Genomic DNA, 18,311 nt, shown 5'->3' with positions numbered 1-18,311 from the left:
CCAAAGCCATTCATTTCAGAAGTTCACACAAAGGTTACGGGGCGGGGGGGGGGGGGGGGGGAATTAGACTGAAAACATTGGCGGCACAGCTGTTGTTAAGCTCAGGAAAGCTTCCTTTCAAGTCTGGCGTGAACCTTCGCTCCCTTTCCACGGGGGAAGCTGGTTTTGCTCCAGCGGTTAGCTCAGGTCCTCTGCTCCGAGGCTGCACCAGAGTGCTTTAGGAGTAGGCAGACTCGGGAAGGGTTCAGCAGAGTAAGGTTTGTCTATACTTCAGGGTTTTTGAGAGTTTAATCGTTAGTTTAGAAAGGAATTTAGTTGAACTGAGATAACCTCCCAGTGAGGCATCTGTCCTGGTATAACGATGCTTCTTGGTGCAGCTTAAAAGGACCTTTATATGGCTATAAGTGCGTGCATATAGACTGAATTGTGACTTAACACTCTATATGTTTCTAAAGTATGTTATAAACTGATGCACTCTGTTGGTACACCTCCCTCCCAAAGCGTGCAGAAGCCTTCAGGTTTCCGTGTCTGGTGAGTGGACTTATCTATCCAAGTACCGGAGGTGTGACCGGGGTCTCGTCTTTATAAGCGGATGAATCTGGGTATCAAGGCTCCCAGAGATGGGAGCTGTGAACAGTATTTGGTGTCGTGGTCCAGTTACGTGATGACTTTCAACCGATGGTAGGATACAGCCGGAATCCTCATGGTGGGGGGGTTGCTCGCCCAGGTCCCACTTTGCCCTGGGGAAGCTGTGGTGGTCGCGCTGGTGGTGAAATAAAGACGTGGAAAACCTATCTGGGTGTGTTTCATCACTGAGGAGGACTTTGGAGGAAAAGGAGCAGAAGTAAAGCTCGCGGTTGCTTTTGGTTTTAGCGTTGCTTATGAACCTTACGAGATCAGAGAGTCGTGGGGAATATCTTGCTAGTGATGTGTAATGGTTTGGAAATAAACACCAGGGGTGGCTCCAGCTGCCTTTGATCTAACTAAATGGCTATTATGTATATTCTATTTAACTTATTTTAAAATTAGGCAAAGAGCATACAGGAATGCTTCTCTGTGTGCTAGGTGCTTGCACTTCCAACTGTGTATTTAGGACCAAACAAAAGGAAAATGGTTCTCTTTCAAGGAGCTTATCATTTGGTAGATATATAACACAAAGCAGGCATGAAATGCTGTGGGAAAGAGGGACTGACTTTCTACCTTATCCCATGTTTTTAACATTTTGAGTTTTTATTGATGAGGGACAGAATTTGCAGATTTCACATAATGTCTTTTGCCTTCCACGATATCTGTGAATTTTTTTTCTTTGAAGTGGGACTTCTTAAGTCAAAAATGATGAGCTCTTAGCTTAAAAAGATGGGTAAGTAGTTAAATCCACAGCAGGCCTTTTTTCAAAGTACACCAGAAACTTTGGAGAGCGCAGAAAGTTTAGCAGACGTCACTTGTGCTTTAGTGCAGGGCTGGCTGATCTTCACGGTCCTGCAGCACCCTGACGAGCTCCCCGGAGATCCCATGGTCACAGGACGAGGCTGCTGTTTCTTCAGGTCCTAGCCGGTGGCCCGGAGACGTTCGCCGCAGCAGCCCTGCCCGGCCGGCTTCTCCTGCAGTGAGAGGGGAGGGTTGCCCAGTGCCCTCCATGCCACCCCAGCCTGCCCACTGGCGTAGCCTGGTTTCGGGAGCCAGCCAGTGTGCCTTGGCTGACAGTTACGGGAGAATCTTGGTCTGTCAACCTGGGTGCAGCCATCAAAGGCGGAGTCCGATCCAAAATTTTCAGGACGATTTCTCCATTTCCTAACAACCATGAAAATAAACATGCGCCGCTCTTAACGTGCCAGAGTCTCTCTTCGAGGCTTGTGAGTATGAGAGCTTAGGTTATTTCACTAAAGAAGAACTGCGTGTGATAAATGAGTACCTTCCTACATGGGAAGCTGGGATTTTTCAGTGCTTTTGTGCAGCATCCGTTGTCCTGACACGTAGGCCTGACAGCACTCATTACACTAAGAAACGACACTCCTCATTCTTCTGTTGACTCACCGCTACCTGGCATCACTTCTCTGACTGATGTCATAAGTACTCGAGGATGATTTGTGGTATTTGACTAGCGGGCTCATGCTGAGGGCGATGCAGAGCACATGGGTCTCCTTGTAGCATTACACAGCAATAAATGGTGTGAGCAAGCTGATGATGATGGCGAGGTTGGTCCAAGATCACTGAGCAGGCCAGGAGGATGAACAAGGGAAGACTTCTTGGCAATGAGACAGCATCCTGGTCCCCCACCCCGCTTCCACGTCCAGGGATGCTGAGGTGCCAGTTGTGTGTTGTGGCAGTGCCATGGCTCTCCAAACCTGCTGGAGAGCAGGTCCCTGCCCGGCGTCTCCGGAGCGTGGAGGGTCTGGGCTTCCTTTGCCAGTACAGCTGTGCCTGGCTGCTACTGGCACAGGGCATGGACCAGACATTTAATTATGAATGTGTACTGTTTATGAGAGTCTGTTCTGTACTCTGAACTGGAAGATCTTTATCTGAATCATTTGTCATATTAGATCAGTTATACATCCTTCAGGCTGCTTCACAAAGCCCTTCTGCATATGAAAGATTTTCTCTGTGGAGCCTTCTTGGCCTTGCTGCTACTTCCCCATCTCACAACTGGGTGGAAAACCTTGTTTGATATCTGATGGCATGTCCAATGTCAGAAAAAGAGCCCTGATAAAAAATTACCCAGTATTTCCCCTTCTGCTGTACTGTTTTTTCAGACTTTGAAGATGTCAGTCATATTGTGGTCTGCTTGGTGTAATTTGGTTTCCTGCCACACGTGCACATACTTTTTTGGCGAAGGAGCGTGCATGCGGCAGCAGCATTTTAGGGGGAAAGAAGAGGGAAGCTGCTGCTCCTCTCTTTTGGTTGCCTGCAATAATAAATCACAATTTGCCATTCCTTAACCGCGAAGAGAGTTATCTCCATGAGTTTGTGTGACCCCAAAAGTTTCAGTTTACATACCCTCTTGCTCAGAGACCTTGCCTGTGGAGAGACTTTTCCTTCCTGAAGTTTCTCAGAGGTTGCAAGAGTCAAAGTTGAGGCTTCAAAGGACAGGAAGAGTGAGTGTTGTCTTATCCGCTGGCTGAAGTGGAAATCCAGCTGTCTGTGTTTAAATAACAAGGGCGTCAGACTCCATGTCCATCTGTGAGGTGCTGAGCTTAACACTCGGCTTTTCTCATTTTCTTTTTTTTTTAAGTCTGGCCTTTTAATAAAAACGAATACATAGGCTGACATGTTTGTGTACACAGACAATAAAATAGGGGCAACTTCTTAAATAAATGCTTGGTCCTTGTTCAGCCAACATCCAGAAATCTGTGGAGGATTTGCCCTTCTTGATGTTAAACCAGTGCAATTCTCTCTGTTTCTCTAGGTATAAAATGAAATATAAAGAAACTGACTATTCCGTTGAAAAATGCACCAGCATGAGATTTGCATAAAGCTGTAATAAAAGTTTTCCATGTACCATTCAGACAGAAGCAATGAAGAAGTAATGCCATTTTACCCTGTTGTATTTGATACTTAACATATAAAAACAGTTATTTACTTGATTGTTTCACATTCATTTCACTAATATGATTGTTCACTTGTAGACTGAGTTCTGGATTTACACATTTATTAAAACATGAGAAAATTACTTCCATAACTTACTTCAGGCCACGTTTTTCATTAGATATGAACCATTACCTTCGTGATGGTAAGATATCAAAACAAAACTCCAACCCCTTGTATCATTTCATTTTCAAGCCTTGTGTATTAATCGTTTTGTTACACACTGATTTTCAAGAGCAGTTTATTTCAACTAATTTGTCATCACAAAGATTTAAGATCACTGTATTTTATTTAACTTTACCTGAGTAAATAAAATCCCAAGAACCTGCATATTCTGGTTCAAGGCTTTTTAGAGGTTTTCACCCCACATGAATCAAAGGAGGAGCCCAGCAAGACAGGCTAAGAGTAAATTACTTGTTTTATTGATCCATTTTATATGCATACTGGTGGTTTAGATACAGCAAAGCTGGTCCGCTGTAATTTAAAAGATGTTCAGCTCAAGCAAGTACCTTAGGAAGAACTTTTCTCCCGGTGTGAGAAGGGTTTATTTCTGTCCAGCCCCACTTCCTAATTGATTTGAAATCACCCGAAGTAACAACCTCAGAGATGTTGACCAGGCTCGAATCCCCAGGGCTGAAAACAGTGCCTGACTGGGGAGCAGATGAGTGTCTCTGCCCTGGAGCAGTCGCATTCCTCAGATGGGTGGACCAGATGGCCGAGGTTGGTAGCAGCATCAACAACCCAGCTTCTATCTGCTGCCACCCTTTAGTGGAGCCCGTACAAGCTGCGAGCTACCACGGCGAGTCTGACAGGCGGCGACTGGAGGAGTCGCAGTAACTCAATCATCTGTCTGCACCCCGAGACCCTGCTCCTCCCTAGTCTGGAGCTTCCTACAACTCACGTCAATAGCAAGAAAACTGGCAGGGTTTGAAAACTTACTGTTTGCTCACTGATGGGTCTCAGGCAGTGTTTGGCACCTCGCTCGGGTGCGACGGAGCACGTCTGATAAAATGTCAGCCATGCATCACTGCTAGGGGTCAACTGTGCACCGACTACTGCTCTTAAATGTTGTTAAACTGTCCCTAATGGCTGCAAGATCAGGCTGAAAGTCTGGCACCCAACGTACGTTCAAACAAGGAAACACGTTCAAAATGATGGCTTGTGATTTGCCCATGCTTGGAGCTGGCGAGGGCTGTGAAACTCTTCATGAAAAACTGAGCCCAGGCTAGCAAGTTCGGGGCAAGAGGCTGAGAGCACTCCCAGTTTCAAGCAGAGGCAGCCCTGCTTCCTAGTCCACATAGATCTTGACCTTTCTTGATGCTACAGCACTTTGAACTTTCAGTCATGGGTCTAGATGGTTCTGATTAAGGCAGTTAACGAATAGCTTTGTTGATTATTTTATTTTATTTTATTTTATTTTACTTTATTATTTCATTTCAAACTAGGCATGGCACTCAAATAGCTATCCAGTGCTTCAGAAATCCAGGTAAACCAAGAAAAAGCAAAACTATGACCTGCAGCATAAGGTTTTACTGGCAAAGATATATGAGCTAAGAGCTTGAAAAAAATCCTTTGTCACCCCAGCCAAGATAACTATGTTAGCAAAACCTCTAGTGCAGGTTTTGTGTAGCTATTCTAACAGAGGATGCTCTTGCTGGCTGAGCTCATGTCATTTGGAGAGGTGATGCAGCCTCCTGCCAGAAAACCTCCTGCATCTCTATTAAGAGGATGCTGCTGAGACAGACGCGTGGTAAAGCCAGAGCAGCAAAGGATCTTCTGCTGTGCTGGAGGTTTAGGCGTGATCGTATGCTCACAACATCTTCCACTACCGAAGTCCAAATTAACTGTGAATACAAAATGAAATACAGTTTAGCGAACTATGTGGATTTTTCAAATATGATTTTCCTGGGGCTCATGCACCGCAGTGGACATACCTAAGCTACCTTTAAGCAACCTGGCTCAAGTATCAGATGCTCTTCAGCCTTACTTGTGCCAAATTCTGCACATGCTAATTTAGGCTGCTTCCTGGCAGCATGAAGTGGCCCTTGTGGAGCTCCACATTGCTAAGACAGGACCGTTTTTGAGCTCGTATATTAGAGGCAAGCCAACATCTCCCTGCTGCAGTCAGCAGCATAGGAACGTTAATGCTTAAACTGATCAGGCTTCACTGTCAGTTCCTGGTTGAGATAGGTGGAAGTTGTTGACCCTTCAGAACTTTATTTTCACGTCAGTGAGATGTACAGAGATTTCCCTGGCTCAGATCTCCAATTTTGGGATGGCAGACTGCTGCTGCCAGGAGGGAGTACCAAGTGGCTGACTCCAGCTAGAGCCAGCTGCTCCAAACCTCCTTTCCTGACTATCACTGCGGTTCTCCAACAGCCCAAAGGCAAATATCTCAGCAACCTACGTTGCTGAAATATCTTGTGATACATTAAAAGAGGGGTTGGCTTTTGTTCGCTTTAGTTGAGCTTTTGATGGGAAGAGCTTGACCAAGCCCTCTTGTCTAACATACATTTTCGAGCTGTTGTGGGTGAGATGTAGTGGACCCATTCAAAGATTTTTGCCCACGCGGTACCACACCAAGTTTATGTTATGTGATGGGCTTTCTATTGAACTGTTAGGCTTCGTTCGTACTAGACAAATTGCTGGGAGGTTTGTAAGCGAGGTGAGCCAGCATCCCTACCCGTGGTCCTGTTGCACCTATTAGCACAACCTGTGTTTGGGAACTTGGCATTCTCCACGTTATTACAGGTCCTCGAAGGCTTTTCTTCTGTAAGCTCTCTGTCGTAAGACACTAGGGACAAGTGAAGCGGGAGAACTGCGTTATTAAGTTTAAAGTTTTAATAAAGCTGAAGCCTGAGGCTTTTATACTAGAGAGCCATGAGTTTTGTTTGCACTGTTCACAAAATATTACCAGTGGAATTTTGTGTACAGAGTTTTGGTTTTTTTACTGAGCTATGCATAAGGGAGATGACCCGTACGCTTTTTTAATCTTGAGTTATTTTAGAATTAAATATTTTTCTAACCATGATTGATTTTAAGAACTTATAGCCCCAATGTAAGGTATGTGTGGAAATTTTCAGTAGAAGTTCTGCAACAGAAATTGGTTTACAGTGTGAATTGTGACAAGTCCTAGACTCCAGATGCTCTAAAGCAATCTGTTCTAATATGTTCATGCATTATTATTGCTGTTGCAGTGTGATTTATTGCTGTAGAAAGCTATCACCATTGTAGATGTAACATCCAATAGATCTTTGAACAAAATATCAGAAAGTACTTGGCTATGGTCATTCTATGATTGTATCTCTGCAGACATTTTCTTTTGCTGTTTAAAAACTAGTGTGTATCAGATGCTTTGTCTACTGCAAGCAGGGATTTTATCACATGCCTGTGAATTCACTTTAGGGAAAATTATTCTTGTTGCTAATTGAAAATAAGAACTAGTTTAACTTTGGATTATTTATTATTTTTGCTATGTGCTGTTCAAGTGCAGTTGCTCTGTAATTCTAATCCCTAACGAATACTATTTTATGAAGACTTGAGGATCTAATTCCGTTTTAAGATGTGCTAAAAACTGAGAGTATTTCAGAAATTCAGGAATTCTATCCAGGAAGCGGTGAAAGGTCTTGGGAATCCCAGATTGACAAACTCCCACTACAAAGAAACAGAATTATATGCTTCATGGTGAAAAGGAGTCTTTCTCAACTGAGAAAAGGCATTAGCTCAAGTGCTAGCGCTCAGATAGACCAGCTGCTTGGTTTGTATGAGATCGAGTGAAAGGGGAGTTGAAGGGGATCTTGAATGACCGTGGACATGTACCAAGCTCCAAGGAGAGCACATGAAGTTACTAAGAAAGAATCTGCACATCCTTCCAAAAGTGTTAAATACAAATTGCCCTCTTGCACACCATTCCTGGCACATGATTTCTTCTCTCTTCCCATCTACCACTGCTTTTACAAATATTTCAGAGCCCAGCTGATCCCGTTTTGATCTACCAGAATTTCTACTGCAAATTTGTTTCATTTCGGGAAGTCACTGAGGACATTTGGACAGGGGCTTCCAGTTCAGTTTCCTCTGAAAGGAATTCAGTTTGCACACCCCAAAACCTCTTAGAGACTCAAACCAGTACGAGGCAACTGGAGACAATGGAGGACTTATATTATAAGTCAAAATTATATTGCTCCAAGCCAAATGCTTATTGTAGACGTGCCCATTCAAGCCCAGGGCATCCCATGTAAACACCATGCCACAACTGAGATTGTAATAGAAGACAGGGCAAGTAGATGAAAGGTTTTTTCAAAAGTTCAAGAGAAAGTAAAATTTGGGGGCATTTTTTTTTTTCCAATCTATTTTTCCTCATACCTAATTACAAGCAACTCAGAGGAGTAAGTATCCCCCAAATTCGAAGTGATGGAGGTTGATTTGATTGTCTGAGCCCATAAAAATAAAACAGGCATGTTTTAACTTCCTTTTACCTTTCTCAGAATTTTGGATTTTTAGCTGTTTTAAATTTGTTGGAATAGGTATAAAGAGTATGGAATCAATGCTGCAAAGAGTTACTCCCGCAGGCCATTTACCTAAAGTCTAACTGGGGTATTAGTGGATTTTCGTGTTTGCAGGATCAGACCTTTGAGTCACCTCTTAGCATGCTGATGCTTTCACTTGACAAGAGTGCTATGCTATAAAATATATACCAAAGATGCATTTTATCATCTATTCTAAATATATATATACACACTAAATGTATTGCATATGTAATATATGTATAAGAGGCTATGTTTTATATGCATACACTACAGATAATAAAGGTATCAACCTTTTGTCATTATAAAGTTATGATAATTGTGTAATATAAACCTACAGAGGATTGCCATCTGACCTTACAGATAGTTTAGCAGTAGAACACTTATTCAGTTGATCAATAAATGGGTAACTAATATATATGAATTTAAGGAATCAATTTTTAGGGGATTTCAAGTTCTGGCTTACGTAAGTGATAGAGTTGAATACTTGTGCAAATAGATAATTGACATTCTCCCTTGCAAAGTGAAGGAACAAATTTTCAACCACTGGGATAGAGAGAACTTTCAAAAAGATGCCCGAATGCTTTCTAGCTTGTTGCAGTGAACACTGGTCCACCACTTGCCATTCTAAGGGAATCAAATATAAAGTAGTGACGAGGTATGGTTAATAAACTACAAACCCAAACTTTACTGTGACTACAAAGGAGGAACACAAAGACAAAGGTAAAATGGAAATGCCTGAATAGCAAAGATAGATAGTTGGGAAAGTCTAGAGGACCCAGAGTGGTGTACTGAGTGATGCAGTAATAAATGAGAACTGGTTTACCTACCAAAGAAGAGATGGTTTACCTACTTCTGACTACAAATGAATTATCGGAAGAAGAAGGAATGTAAGGACAGAGTGAGCGGAGCTGTAAGCCATCCAATGAAGGGGTGCATTCATCTAAGAATAATTTAAGATTTTAAAATGAGCATTCAGCAGGAAATTAAGTAATTCCTAGGCTGTGAAAACTTCCTGCCTATGGAATTTACTGATGTACAAAGAGCATAAGGCATAAAATGAACTTTAGATGAAATCCTTAGGTCTTTGTTTGCAGTTGTTGCTTCAGTAAAAACACCATTATCCTGAAAAAAAAAAATGTAATTTGTAGTATTGTAAATAGTCTGTGGTCTATTAAATATCTTCCGTTTTTAGCATGTCCCCTTTAAAAGACTGTACTGGCTGCATGGAATAAAACTAGTCCTGGGAAGTGTAAATCATGCATCCCATAGCATCCTTCCCTTGGAATTTGGTACAACTCTGTAGTTGTATCAAATTTGAATGGCAGCTGGGTGCTACATTTGTGTTGACTATATCTATATATATTTAGATATTCATATATATATAAATATATATATATATTTTACTCTAACGATTTTATTCTGCTCACTTAATTTTTAAAATTTGTGTGAATTCAAAACTATTTTTAGAAAAGATAAATATTTTTTAACTGTGAGCTATCAATCCATTGAATCTGAAGCATTTACTGAGTATTGAAGCTTCTGTGGCCAAAAGCACATAGGCTTCTTGCAGGATAAATTATCATCCCTGATAAGAGAGTCCGCTGCTTGAGCATCACCTGGGTCTCTTCTCCTTGGTTATTATTATCAGTTAATGTCCTGTTGTAGCAGAGAACTTGAGCTGTTGCAGTAGAAGCTAAGTGTCCTGGCTTTGACGTGCTCTGTTGTGACATTTCTGTGTCACTTGAAGAGGGACACGTTAGACTTCTTGTTTAAGTGAAGGTTATAGCCTTGATCCTTTCTCCACGTCATGTATTGTTTTCGTCTATTTTCTTTCCAAGTTGGCTCATAAGGGCATGGGTGCCTACCAAAACTTACTTCTTCTGGACTGGACGTGGAGAAATCTGTAACTGAAGCTCAGTTAATCCCTTTGATCCCTCTTTGCTGCTATATCCATGAGCCCTTGTCCTGACACCAGCACTGTGGCTGAGTTATCAAAAAAACTCACATTGTCAGCCTCGGTCTCTTTGCTGGTCTTTGTGAAGAGAATACCATTCTGCAGGCATCCACAAAGCTGAGCAGCAAGCACCAGCAGCATGTTGGGTATTGCATATTATTCCCCATATCATATGTGATCTGAAAAGCAAAGGCTGTGTGTACCATGTGGAGAAAGAGTAGGAAGAGATGGTGATCGATGGCTGCCGGTTCTTCCATGTGCGTAGGGAAATTGAGAATAGCAAACCTGACCCGGGTCTAGAAAGGGAGAAGGGAACTGCGCATCTGTATTTCCTTGTGATTTGAAGAAAAAGGTGATGTTCCTAGATGAACTGGGTGGCTAGTTTTCGAAACAGAAATGTGGGACACAATAGCTTGAGAAAAGACTGCTTTTCCAAAGCAGAGCGTATTTTTTTCCCCTTGCTGGTCATTAGCAGTGCTTCTGAAGACCAGCCCTTCATGGAGGAAGTCATGCTGGAACACAATGAGCTGGTGACGATTTTAAGCTTCCCCCAGCATGTAATAACTCCAAGTAATTGCTAGGTACGTGCGCTTCAAGGACAATGATATTTTTGCTCCTTTGCCCGTTTAAATGACAGCATTTTGTGCAAGACGGTGCTGCCAAATGCGTGCTGGAATGCATAGCACTAGTACAGGAGTATTAGTACGTATGACATGTTTCTAAAACTTATCCAATATACAGCAGATTTAGTGCGAGTTGGGGGTGTGTGGCTTACAGGTCTTGTTTTTAGATACCGTCTCTTTCAGAGAACTTTTTTTCTGGTAGGATTTCTGAGCCACTCTTACGGCTCTTATGTGGAACGGAGGGTCCAGTCCCCTAACCACACTGCATGTGGTGCTGGGTTTAGGAGAAGCCTGGGAACACAAGCTCCTGACAGCCTAGCAGTACCTTCAGCAGAAGGTCTTTCTGCAGATGCTGTCCTGTTTAGAGAAGGAGGGTGATGTTCCTATGTAACAGGAACATACCTTACCTGTTATGTAAAGGTAAAGCAGTTGGGTCATTGTCATGGCTGGTAAGAGAAAGGACTAGCCAAGGCCTTCCCAAAAGCACCCTGGCTTTCCCCTGCGATCAAAGGGTCATCTCTTTGGTGCTCATCTCATGCACATAAAGGGGACGGTAAAGCTGTAGTCTAAAAACCAATATTTTCAGTTGTTTGGCAGATGTGAACCACATTTGGGGCCTGTGTAATTGTAAAGAACTTGGAGAGGAGAGGGAAGAATAGAATATTGCAGATGAGATACTCATAATGAGTCCAAGTTCTGCTGAACCAAGCTGGTCGAAGGTCTGAGTGACTCAGCCCTTTGAGAGACAAAGCACTTGTCGGTGCTTGAGATGTCCATACAGGTTTGGGGAGGGGGATTGTAACGTCAATAAAAACCTTTGTTTTGATGCTCCACCTTCCTCTGGAGCTCAGGTGTCCTGCAGTGGCCTGAAGATCGTCCTGAGAGATTCACTGTTCTCACATACAGTTTCATAACGGAGGGAGTTTTGCCATCTTTATATTTACAGTGAAATTTAGTGCTCAGTATCAGGTGTTTGGCTGAAAATGTCAGTATCGTGTTACAGCCGAAAGAAGCTCACCCTCTTACAATAAATGCTATTTTGTCCTAAACGTGTGATTACGTGTCCCCCACGCACGTACCTGTTATGTCGCATCCTCTAAAAATTCTAGATATTAAATGTGCCCCACAGGAGGGTAAACGATGAAAAAAATGGTATGTATGGAAAGGTTTCACATGAAGAAAGATTACTCTTAAGAGTTTCTTCGTACGCACTTGCCCAAGATGTTCTAAGCTCAGCTGAATTCCTGAGTCATGTAATACTGACATTACCAAAGACAGAGTACTGGGGAAGGTGGGCACCTGATTTTACCTGGAACGGGGAGCTCTGTGTTGGCATTACCTGGCCAATAGTGGTGAATATTTTTCCTTTAGAATATTACTTCAATTACACTGATTTTAAAGTATACGCATTGTAAACAAAAAAAAGGGCAAGAATATCATACTGCAGTTATGGAGAATTGGAAGTAAGAGTGTTTGGTCAAAAGGGTTTACACGTGTAATATTTTGAAGAAACTAGGAGGTAGTTTGCATAAGGTATGGCTAAATGCTACTTTTGTATCAAAAATCTGGATCGAGGTGTTTATTTTGAAGTTTCTGACGCAAAATATAATTCACATCCCCATTGTAAAAGTCCCTTTCAGAGCAGAGTTTTCGGAGGTGCAGCCTGTATGCTGATACGCAGTTACCAGAGCATGGACAAAGAATGCCTGGTTTTGGAAATGTTGTATACGTTGCCATTTATACAAAAGGAAGCTGAAAAAAAACCATTAACTTTAGTGCGGCGTACAGGGTGATAAAGACACTAGTTGCGAAATGCTGGTTTTATAAGTATAATTCATTATACTTTCTTTGATCCAGTGTTACAAATTAGGGTCACTCGTGTCAGGAGATTAAAACCTTTTTGTCTCTCTTTGATATCAAACTATTCTTTCCCAGTCCCTTTTATCTTGCAGAGCAGTGCTGAATTCCACAGCACCTTTGTCAATTCGCTCGTGTTATTTGCAGCAATCATTTAATTGGATTTAGAACTAATATTATTTAGTCATACTGTCATCTGCAACAACAGAGGCTCTTTAATATCCTAAAAATGTTGAGAGGCTCCAGCGTTAGCTGGGTGAGCATATGATAAGAGAGACCACAAAGAATTTTGGGACCATGGTGGGAGTGCAAGGTAGCTAAATTGGATAGAAAAGAAAAAAACGCATACAAGTCAAAGTAAGATTGTACATCAGAAAAACTACAGCAATCTACTGAAAATTAGTAGATGATAGTCATGAGTAGCTTACAGTGAACCACGGGTACCAGCTTCCCTGAAGCACAGAAATAGGAACTTGGAGAAGCTTGTAAAAGGTGTCCTCAGGGAATCTTCCATTTTTTCACTATGATACCTTTAATCCTAGAATTGTCAAGCCACATGGAAAATAATAGGACTGAATAGTTCAGTCAGTTAAAAGTTAGTATTATTTCTTTTATCAAAAATATTAGGTCTTTCTGTGTTTCTGGAGCTGTTAGGATTTGTATAAACTTTAAAACAAGTGAAGTGAAGTATTGAACTTGTATTGCTCTTTCTTTTTTAATTTAAGATCATTATCTGTGACTAAGCAGACTCTATTCAACAGAAAGAAAGAACTTAAAGCCAATATTTTTTAACAGATGATTCAACGAGAGGCAGAAGTAAAGAATAAGGTAACTGCTGTGGCGTTGACAGACTCTGTTCACAATGTGTGGCATCAAGAAGTTGGGAAAACTATTCGAGAGTGGATGCGAGAGGTGAGGCCGGCTTTTTTAAAGAGTTGCAGTATATATGTCTGTATATGGCTCTATAAACATGCCTTTGTCTGCTGACCTCTTCCATTTCTTTAGGGTATGAAAGCCAGCACATTACAGGACCGTGGAAATTGTGTGCCCATACCAGCCCCTAAAATAACCCAGATTAAAGCCATTTCTGAACTTCAAAGATAGCAGTCAAAATAATAAGAATCAAGTTCAGTGTTTCTTCCTGCTGCTCAGCAACATGGACAGGTAGACCAAGTCAGCCCACACTCTGCCTGATATCTGGAGCAAAGTCCTGGGTGCACCCAGCGCTCCTGGCTTGATCTGGCGGTGGTGGAAAAGCCCCTTTAAGCTCTTCATGACTCAGTTTGATGATTTGCACAACTGGCAAAAAAATCGTTTCTCTCAGCAGTTTTATGAGATGTAATTACTTCTGAAGTGCTCTGAGGTTTTCTGATGAAAAGTCGGAGTATTTGCTACTGTACAACCTACCCACAGCTAGTTGGTCGAAGATGATCTGGTGTTGGTTCATGGCCAGCAAGCACCAAGTTCCACCCTTGGGTGAAGGATGATCCCATGCATTCGTTATTCAATTAATACTTAAGTATGGGGTTGCTGAGATTTTAAAAATCATGTTTTTTAAAGTGAGACCAACAAAACTTCCGTTTATGAGTCTCTTCTTCGCCAGATCAGGCTCGTGTCCATGTTTGCTACGTTCCCGTTGCAGAACGCTGAAACAATAGGTGCATGTGGCAACTTTAAGCTAGTTGCGTCCTGAACTTTTTGTTAGACTTGACTTTTTCCTCTGGATTTAGTGAAACTTTGTGTATAGACTGCCTATTCCCAACTTAACCTTACAGTTTTATAAGCCGTGACTGATGGGAATAGAGAATCACCTGGGATGCAGTCTGACAGCTCTGACTTAAATGTTAAAAATATAAAGAATGGTAACCCCTACAGGCTCTGTCAGAAAAATCCCCATTTTCTTTATGGGAAATCAAAACCTTAAAATATATGTTATGTAGTAAAACTGAAATTTTAAATCCTGTAATTTGAATCTGACAACTCCATTTTTCTTTAAGCATTTAGTCTGAATAAGACAAGTGCATTACCTTTAATTTCATTTGCAGAAAGTAGATCTTAAAGAATAAGTTAAATGATTAATGGCCTAAAAAGTGGATGGAGTGTCATAACTTACATTAGCATTGAAAATCTCCTATAAGAAAGAAGAATTTTACATATGTGAAGTGTGGCTGAGTGGTATTAAGACTAGCATATCACCTGGATATCTCTTACTTTAATCAGGTTTAAGGCTACTGGTAAAATGAATAATAATTAAAATATACACCTAATCGCTGCCTGTCTGTAGGGCTAATTGCTGTCATTGAAAGAATGAATTGTTAAAAAAGTAATTCTTCATTGGAGCTAACTCTCCTGTATCATTGGTGGCCTATTTTTAGTACCTATAGAAGTCATGATTTTTGAATTTATTAGGAGCTGTGATGAATGATAAAACAAATCATCCATTTACATATCTTGACACTGCTTTCGAGAATACTTATTTCTTACAGGCAAGTGTCACATTGTATATAAAAGCTGGTTAATTGTGTGCTAATCTTCTGTATTATCTCCAGCTCTCTGATGTAGTGTTCTATCAGTAGTTAATATTAATTTTACTTATTTCAAATGAATGTAATACTTCATAAAAATTCTACTTCTTTTATAATTTCTACCATCTTACATTTGCAATTTCACATTCAGCTGCTAATTAAAATTATACATGCAAATTGTAAAATGTATAATGCTTTACTACTTTAAACCTTAAAGCCTTTGTGAAATACTTCCATTTTAACCATTTTTTACTAAAAAAGTTACATTACTGGGTAGTGTGTTTGTTTTCTTTTTTTTTTTTCCATCAAGTTCAATAGTTTCATTGATCTACTGTTTCTTACAAAAATCTGCCATGCTTTGTGAACTTCACTTTCTAATCTCATACAGCAACCCTTCCTTTATGTTGCTCCTGCTCTCCCTGGTCCCAGAACAGTAGGGTTGCCTTGACAAATCTATTCAAAAGCCATTCCTCGCCCTTTATTGGTGGGGACTGAAGCCTTTGAAATTCTCTCCTCACTGCAACACAGCTGACATCTTCTTCCAGACAGAATGAATTAAGGAAATACAATAAGACACTTGATCTACCAGTCAAGGATCTTTCCACAGTGAGGACGGACTCCATGGTGCACAACTAGGGCAGCAAGCATCTACAAATACACAATACATGCTTGTTTACCAGAATAGCAATCGTCCATTTTTACAATCATGATTGATGGGATGATTTTTTAGAAATCTGTCTGAAAATTCATTGGGTCTTTCCAAAAAGTTGTGCCAGGTTTTTTTTCTTTCCCCCTTAATGAAGTTAATCAGGTTTTCAGAAAGGGAAAACTCAAGATTTATAGTAAGGGAAGCCATGTAGATCTCGTAGTTCAGCTGACAAGCCTATTAAAAATGTACTTTCTTTATAATTAGATCTTCAATTCAGTAGATTTGGTGTAGTTTCAGCATATTTTATTAAGAGCATATTATTTAATACTGATAATAATTGTTTGATTAATTTATTTAAAATAATAATTATTAATTTAAAAGTAATAATTATTGTTTAATTCATAGACTTCTCTGAATAGATAGCATTTGGAGCAAAACACTTAAAAAATTCATGGTGAATTCATCCTACTCAGAGGTTCAGGAATGAAAGGTAAATGTAAATGCTTCCTGAACATAATTCCCCAAAGGCAAGTATTTGCATTTTTAAATGTTCATGCCCAATTCATCTCAGCTATATTTCCAATTATTTGAATATTAATCTGCTATCTTGATGGCTTTCAGTCAGTTATAATCTGTTGTTTTGTGATTTGACAACCATCCTTTCCACAGCGTACTCCATCAAAACACCCTGAAAAATTCTGATTTCTTAATGTTGGCAAGCGGGCAGCCTCAGTATTTATATCAACGCCTGTTTAACAACTACAGAAAGGAAAAGCTTGAAATGTGCAGTGGGTAACTCAGGCACCGGTTGGTCCAAGCACCTACTTTAGTCCGCTGGCACTCAAAGTAGCACTTTGTGCTATTTAAGCACATTACAAATCTCCTGAATTATGGTCTTACTCTTTTTGCTTATTTAGAATGAAACTACAGTATTTCATCACCAGTTAGTGTGAATAAGCTAGTGTAGTTTACCTTCCAGTCCCTGTTGGGACTGCTGTGTAAATTAGTTTGACTATTTTGGTGTGATCGTTGTCCTTGCTTACAAAGTCTGTATTTATTTTTGCTCTGAGTTTTTGGCTTACCCGAAAATTACCTGCCTGCTCTTACAGAACTGCTGCAACTGGGTGTCCAGCTCCGAGCCCCTGGACACTTCGGTGGAGTCCATGCTGCCGGACTGCCCCCGCGTCTCTGCAGGTACGTCGGTTTGTTTGCAGCAAGCCGGTTTATGTGTTTGTGCCCAGGAGCAGCTTGGTTATTTAAAAATGCATTTGGTTCTGAATGCATTTTAACCCTTCTGCGGCAAGATGTGGTTGAAAGCATATGGCTGCTGCTATTTTATGCAGCCCACTGTTAATTTTTTTTTTTTTTTTTTTGCTTTGTGTGGGATTTAAGTTCTCTTGTCTACTTGTGGCTTATATTTTTCTAGTCTTCTCTTCAGCTTTAAGATGGTGACATTATAGGCAGGAGCTTAAGAAAAACACTAGCGGTGATGAAAACTTTGAAATTTATCACAGATCCTTGAATAAATCTAACTTCATGCAGGCAAGAAGTTTTTAAAGAAGTACGTTAATGAAAGGCACAGCTAAGTGAAATAAGACACTTTCCTGAATCCTGATCAACAAAAGTCTGGTTTACATAGGAAAATATTTACAGTGTCCAAGAATCTTGATGTGAGATTTGTGTTGTTTTGGAAATATTCAGCTACACTCTTTCATTAGTGAATCGTGATTCATAAATCATAAGGAGCACATGAATTAATATACAGAGACTTTTGTTAATGTGTAATAATTCCAGAAAGTAGACATAGTTGTCAATGTAACAGGAAAATCTCAAATCTCTGTAGGAAAGTAATCTAAAATACATAAAGCTGTTACTGAACTTTCATGTTTGATTATCAGATTTCCTAAAAGCCATAGGTAGCGTATTTCTGTAGAATATAAAATCAGGTTCAAAGGAAGAGACAGCCTATACAATATTAATTTAAAAGCTGGAACAGTGTTTGACCTTGCTCTGTGAGTTGTTCATTTGACAAGTTAGAGATTCATATCTGTCTGGATTTGTGAGGCTGTTAATGAGACCTAAGCTTGCAGATGAAATTTGGTTTACTGCAGGATATTTTAAGGAAAATTTAGCGGTACTTTGTTTGAGACCTCACAACAACCGGAGACCTGTAATCACCTTTCTGCTGTGGGTTGGGATCTAACCATGCAGATCATCAGCTCTCTACAGATGCAGTGCAATAGCATTGACATTGCTCTTTAGTGCTTAGGGAAATGAAATATTACTAAAATTTTCATAGATTCAACGTTCATTTACCAACTTTTTGCTCCTTTAGGGGAGAGTACTGCAGTTTAAAAGAAAAGTATTGTTCAGTAGTAGAATTCTTTAAAACAGGATTAACTTTCAATCTCTGACGTCTGTGTTGCAGTTGTGCAAGCGTGCATGTTACAGAGGTCATTTCAGTCAGGTAAGTAGGGGCTTGGATAGCAACCAGTCAGTATTTACAGTACACTTGCCAATACTGAAAGTCCTCCATCTGAGCTTCTCTCCTCTTTCTTTGTATTCATCCTATGTAAATAATGTAGAAGGTATTCT

At 40.6% G+C, this 18,311-nt stretch overlaps 1 protein-coding gene across 4 annotated transcripts in view; it reads left to right on the top strand.

Annotated features, from left to right (window-relative positions):
* Positions 1-18,311, top strand: part of ARB2A (ARB2 cotranscriptional regulator A) — a 276,984-nt gene that overhangs the window by 186,662 nt on the left and 72,011 nt on the right. For all 4 annotated transcript variants that reach the window (XM_076361993.1, XM_076361992.1, XM_076361994.1 and 1 more), the window contains exons 9-10: positions 13,338-13,454; positions 16,826-16,910. In XM_076361993.1, coding sequence (XP_076218108.1) covers positions 13,338-13,454; positions 16,826-16,910 — 202 coding nt within the window. The remainder of the gene's footprint in view (positions 1-13,337; positions 13,455-16,825; positions 16,911-18,311) is intronic.

The sequence above is a fragment of the Aptenodytes patagonicus genome, chromosome Z (assembly GCF_965638725.1).
Source record: "Aptenodytes patagonicus chromosome Z, bAptPat1.pri.cur, whole genome shotgun sequence".
Lineage (NCBI taxonomy): Eukaryota > Metazoa > Chordata > Aves > Sphenisciformes > Spheniscidae > Aptenodytes > Aptenodytes patagonicus.
Note: the sequence above shows the minus strand (reverse complement) of the source record. Positions and strands in the feature narration are given on the sequence as shown.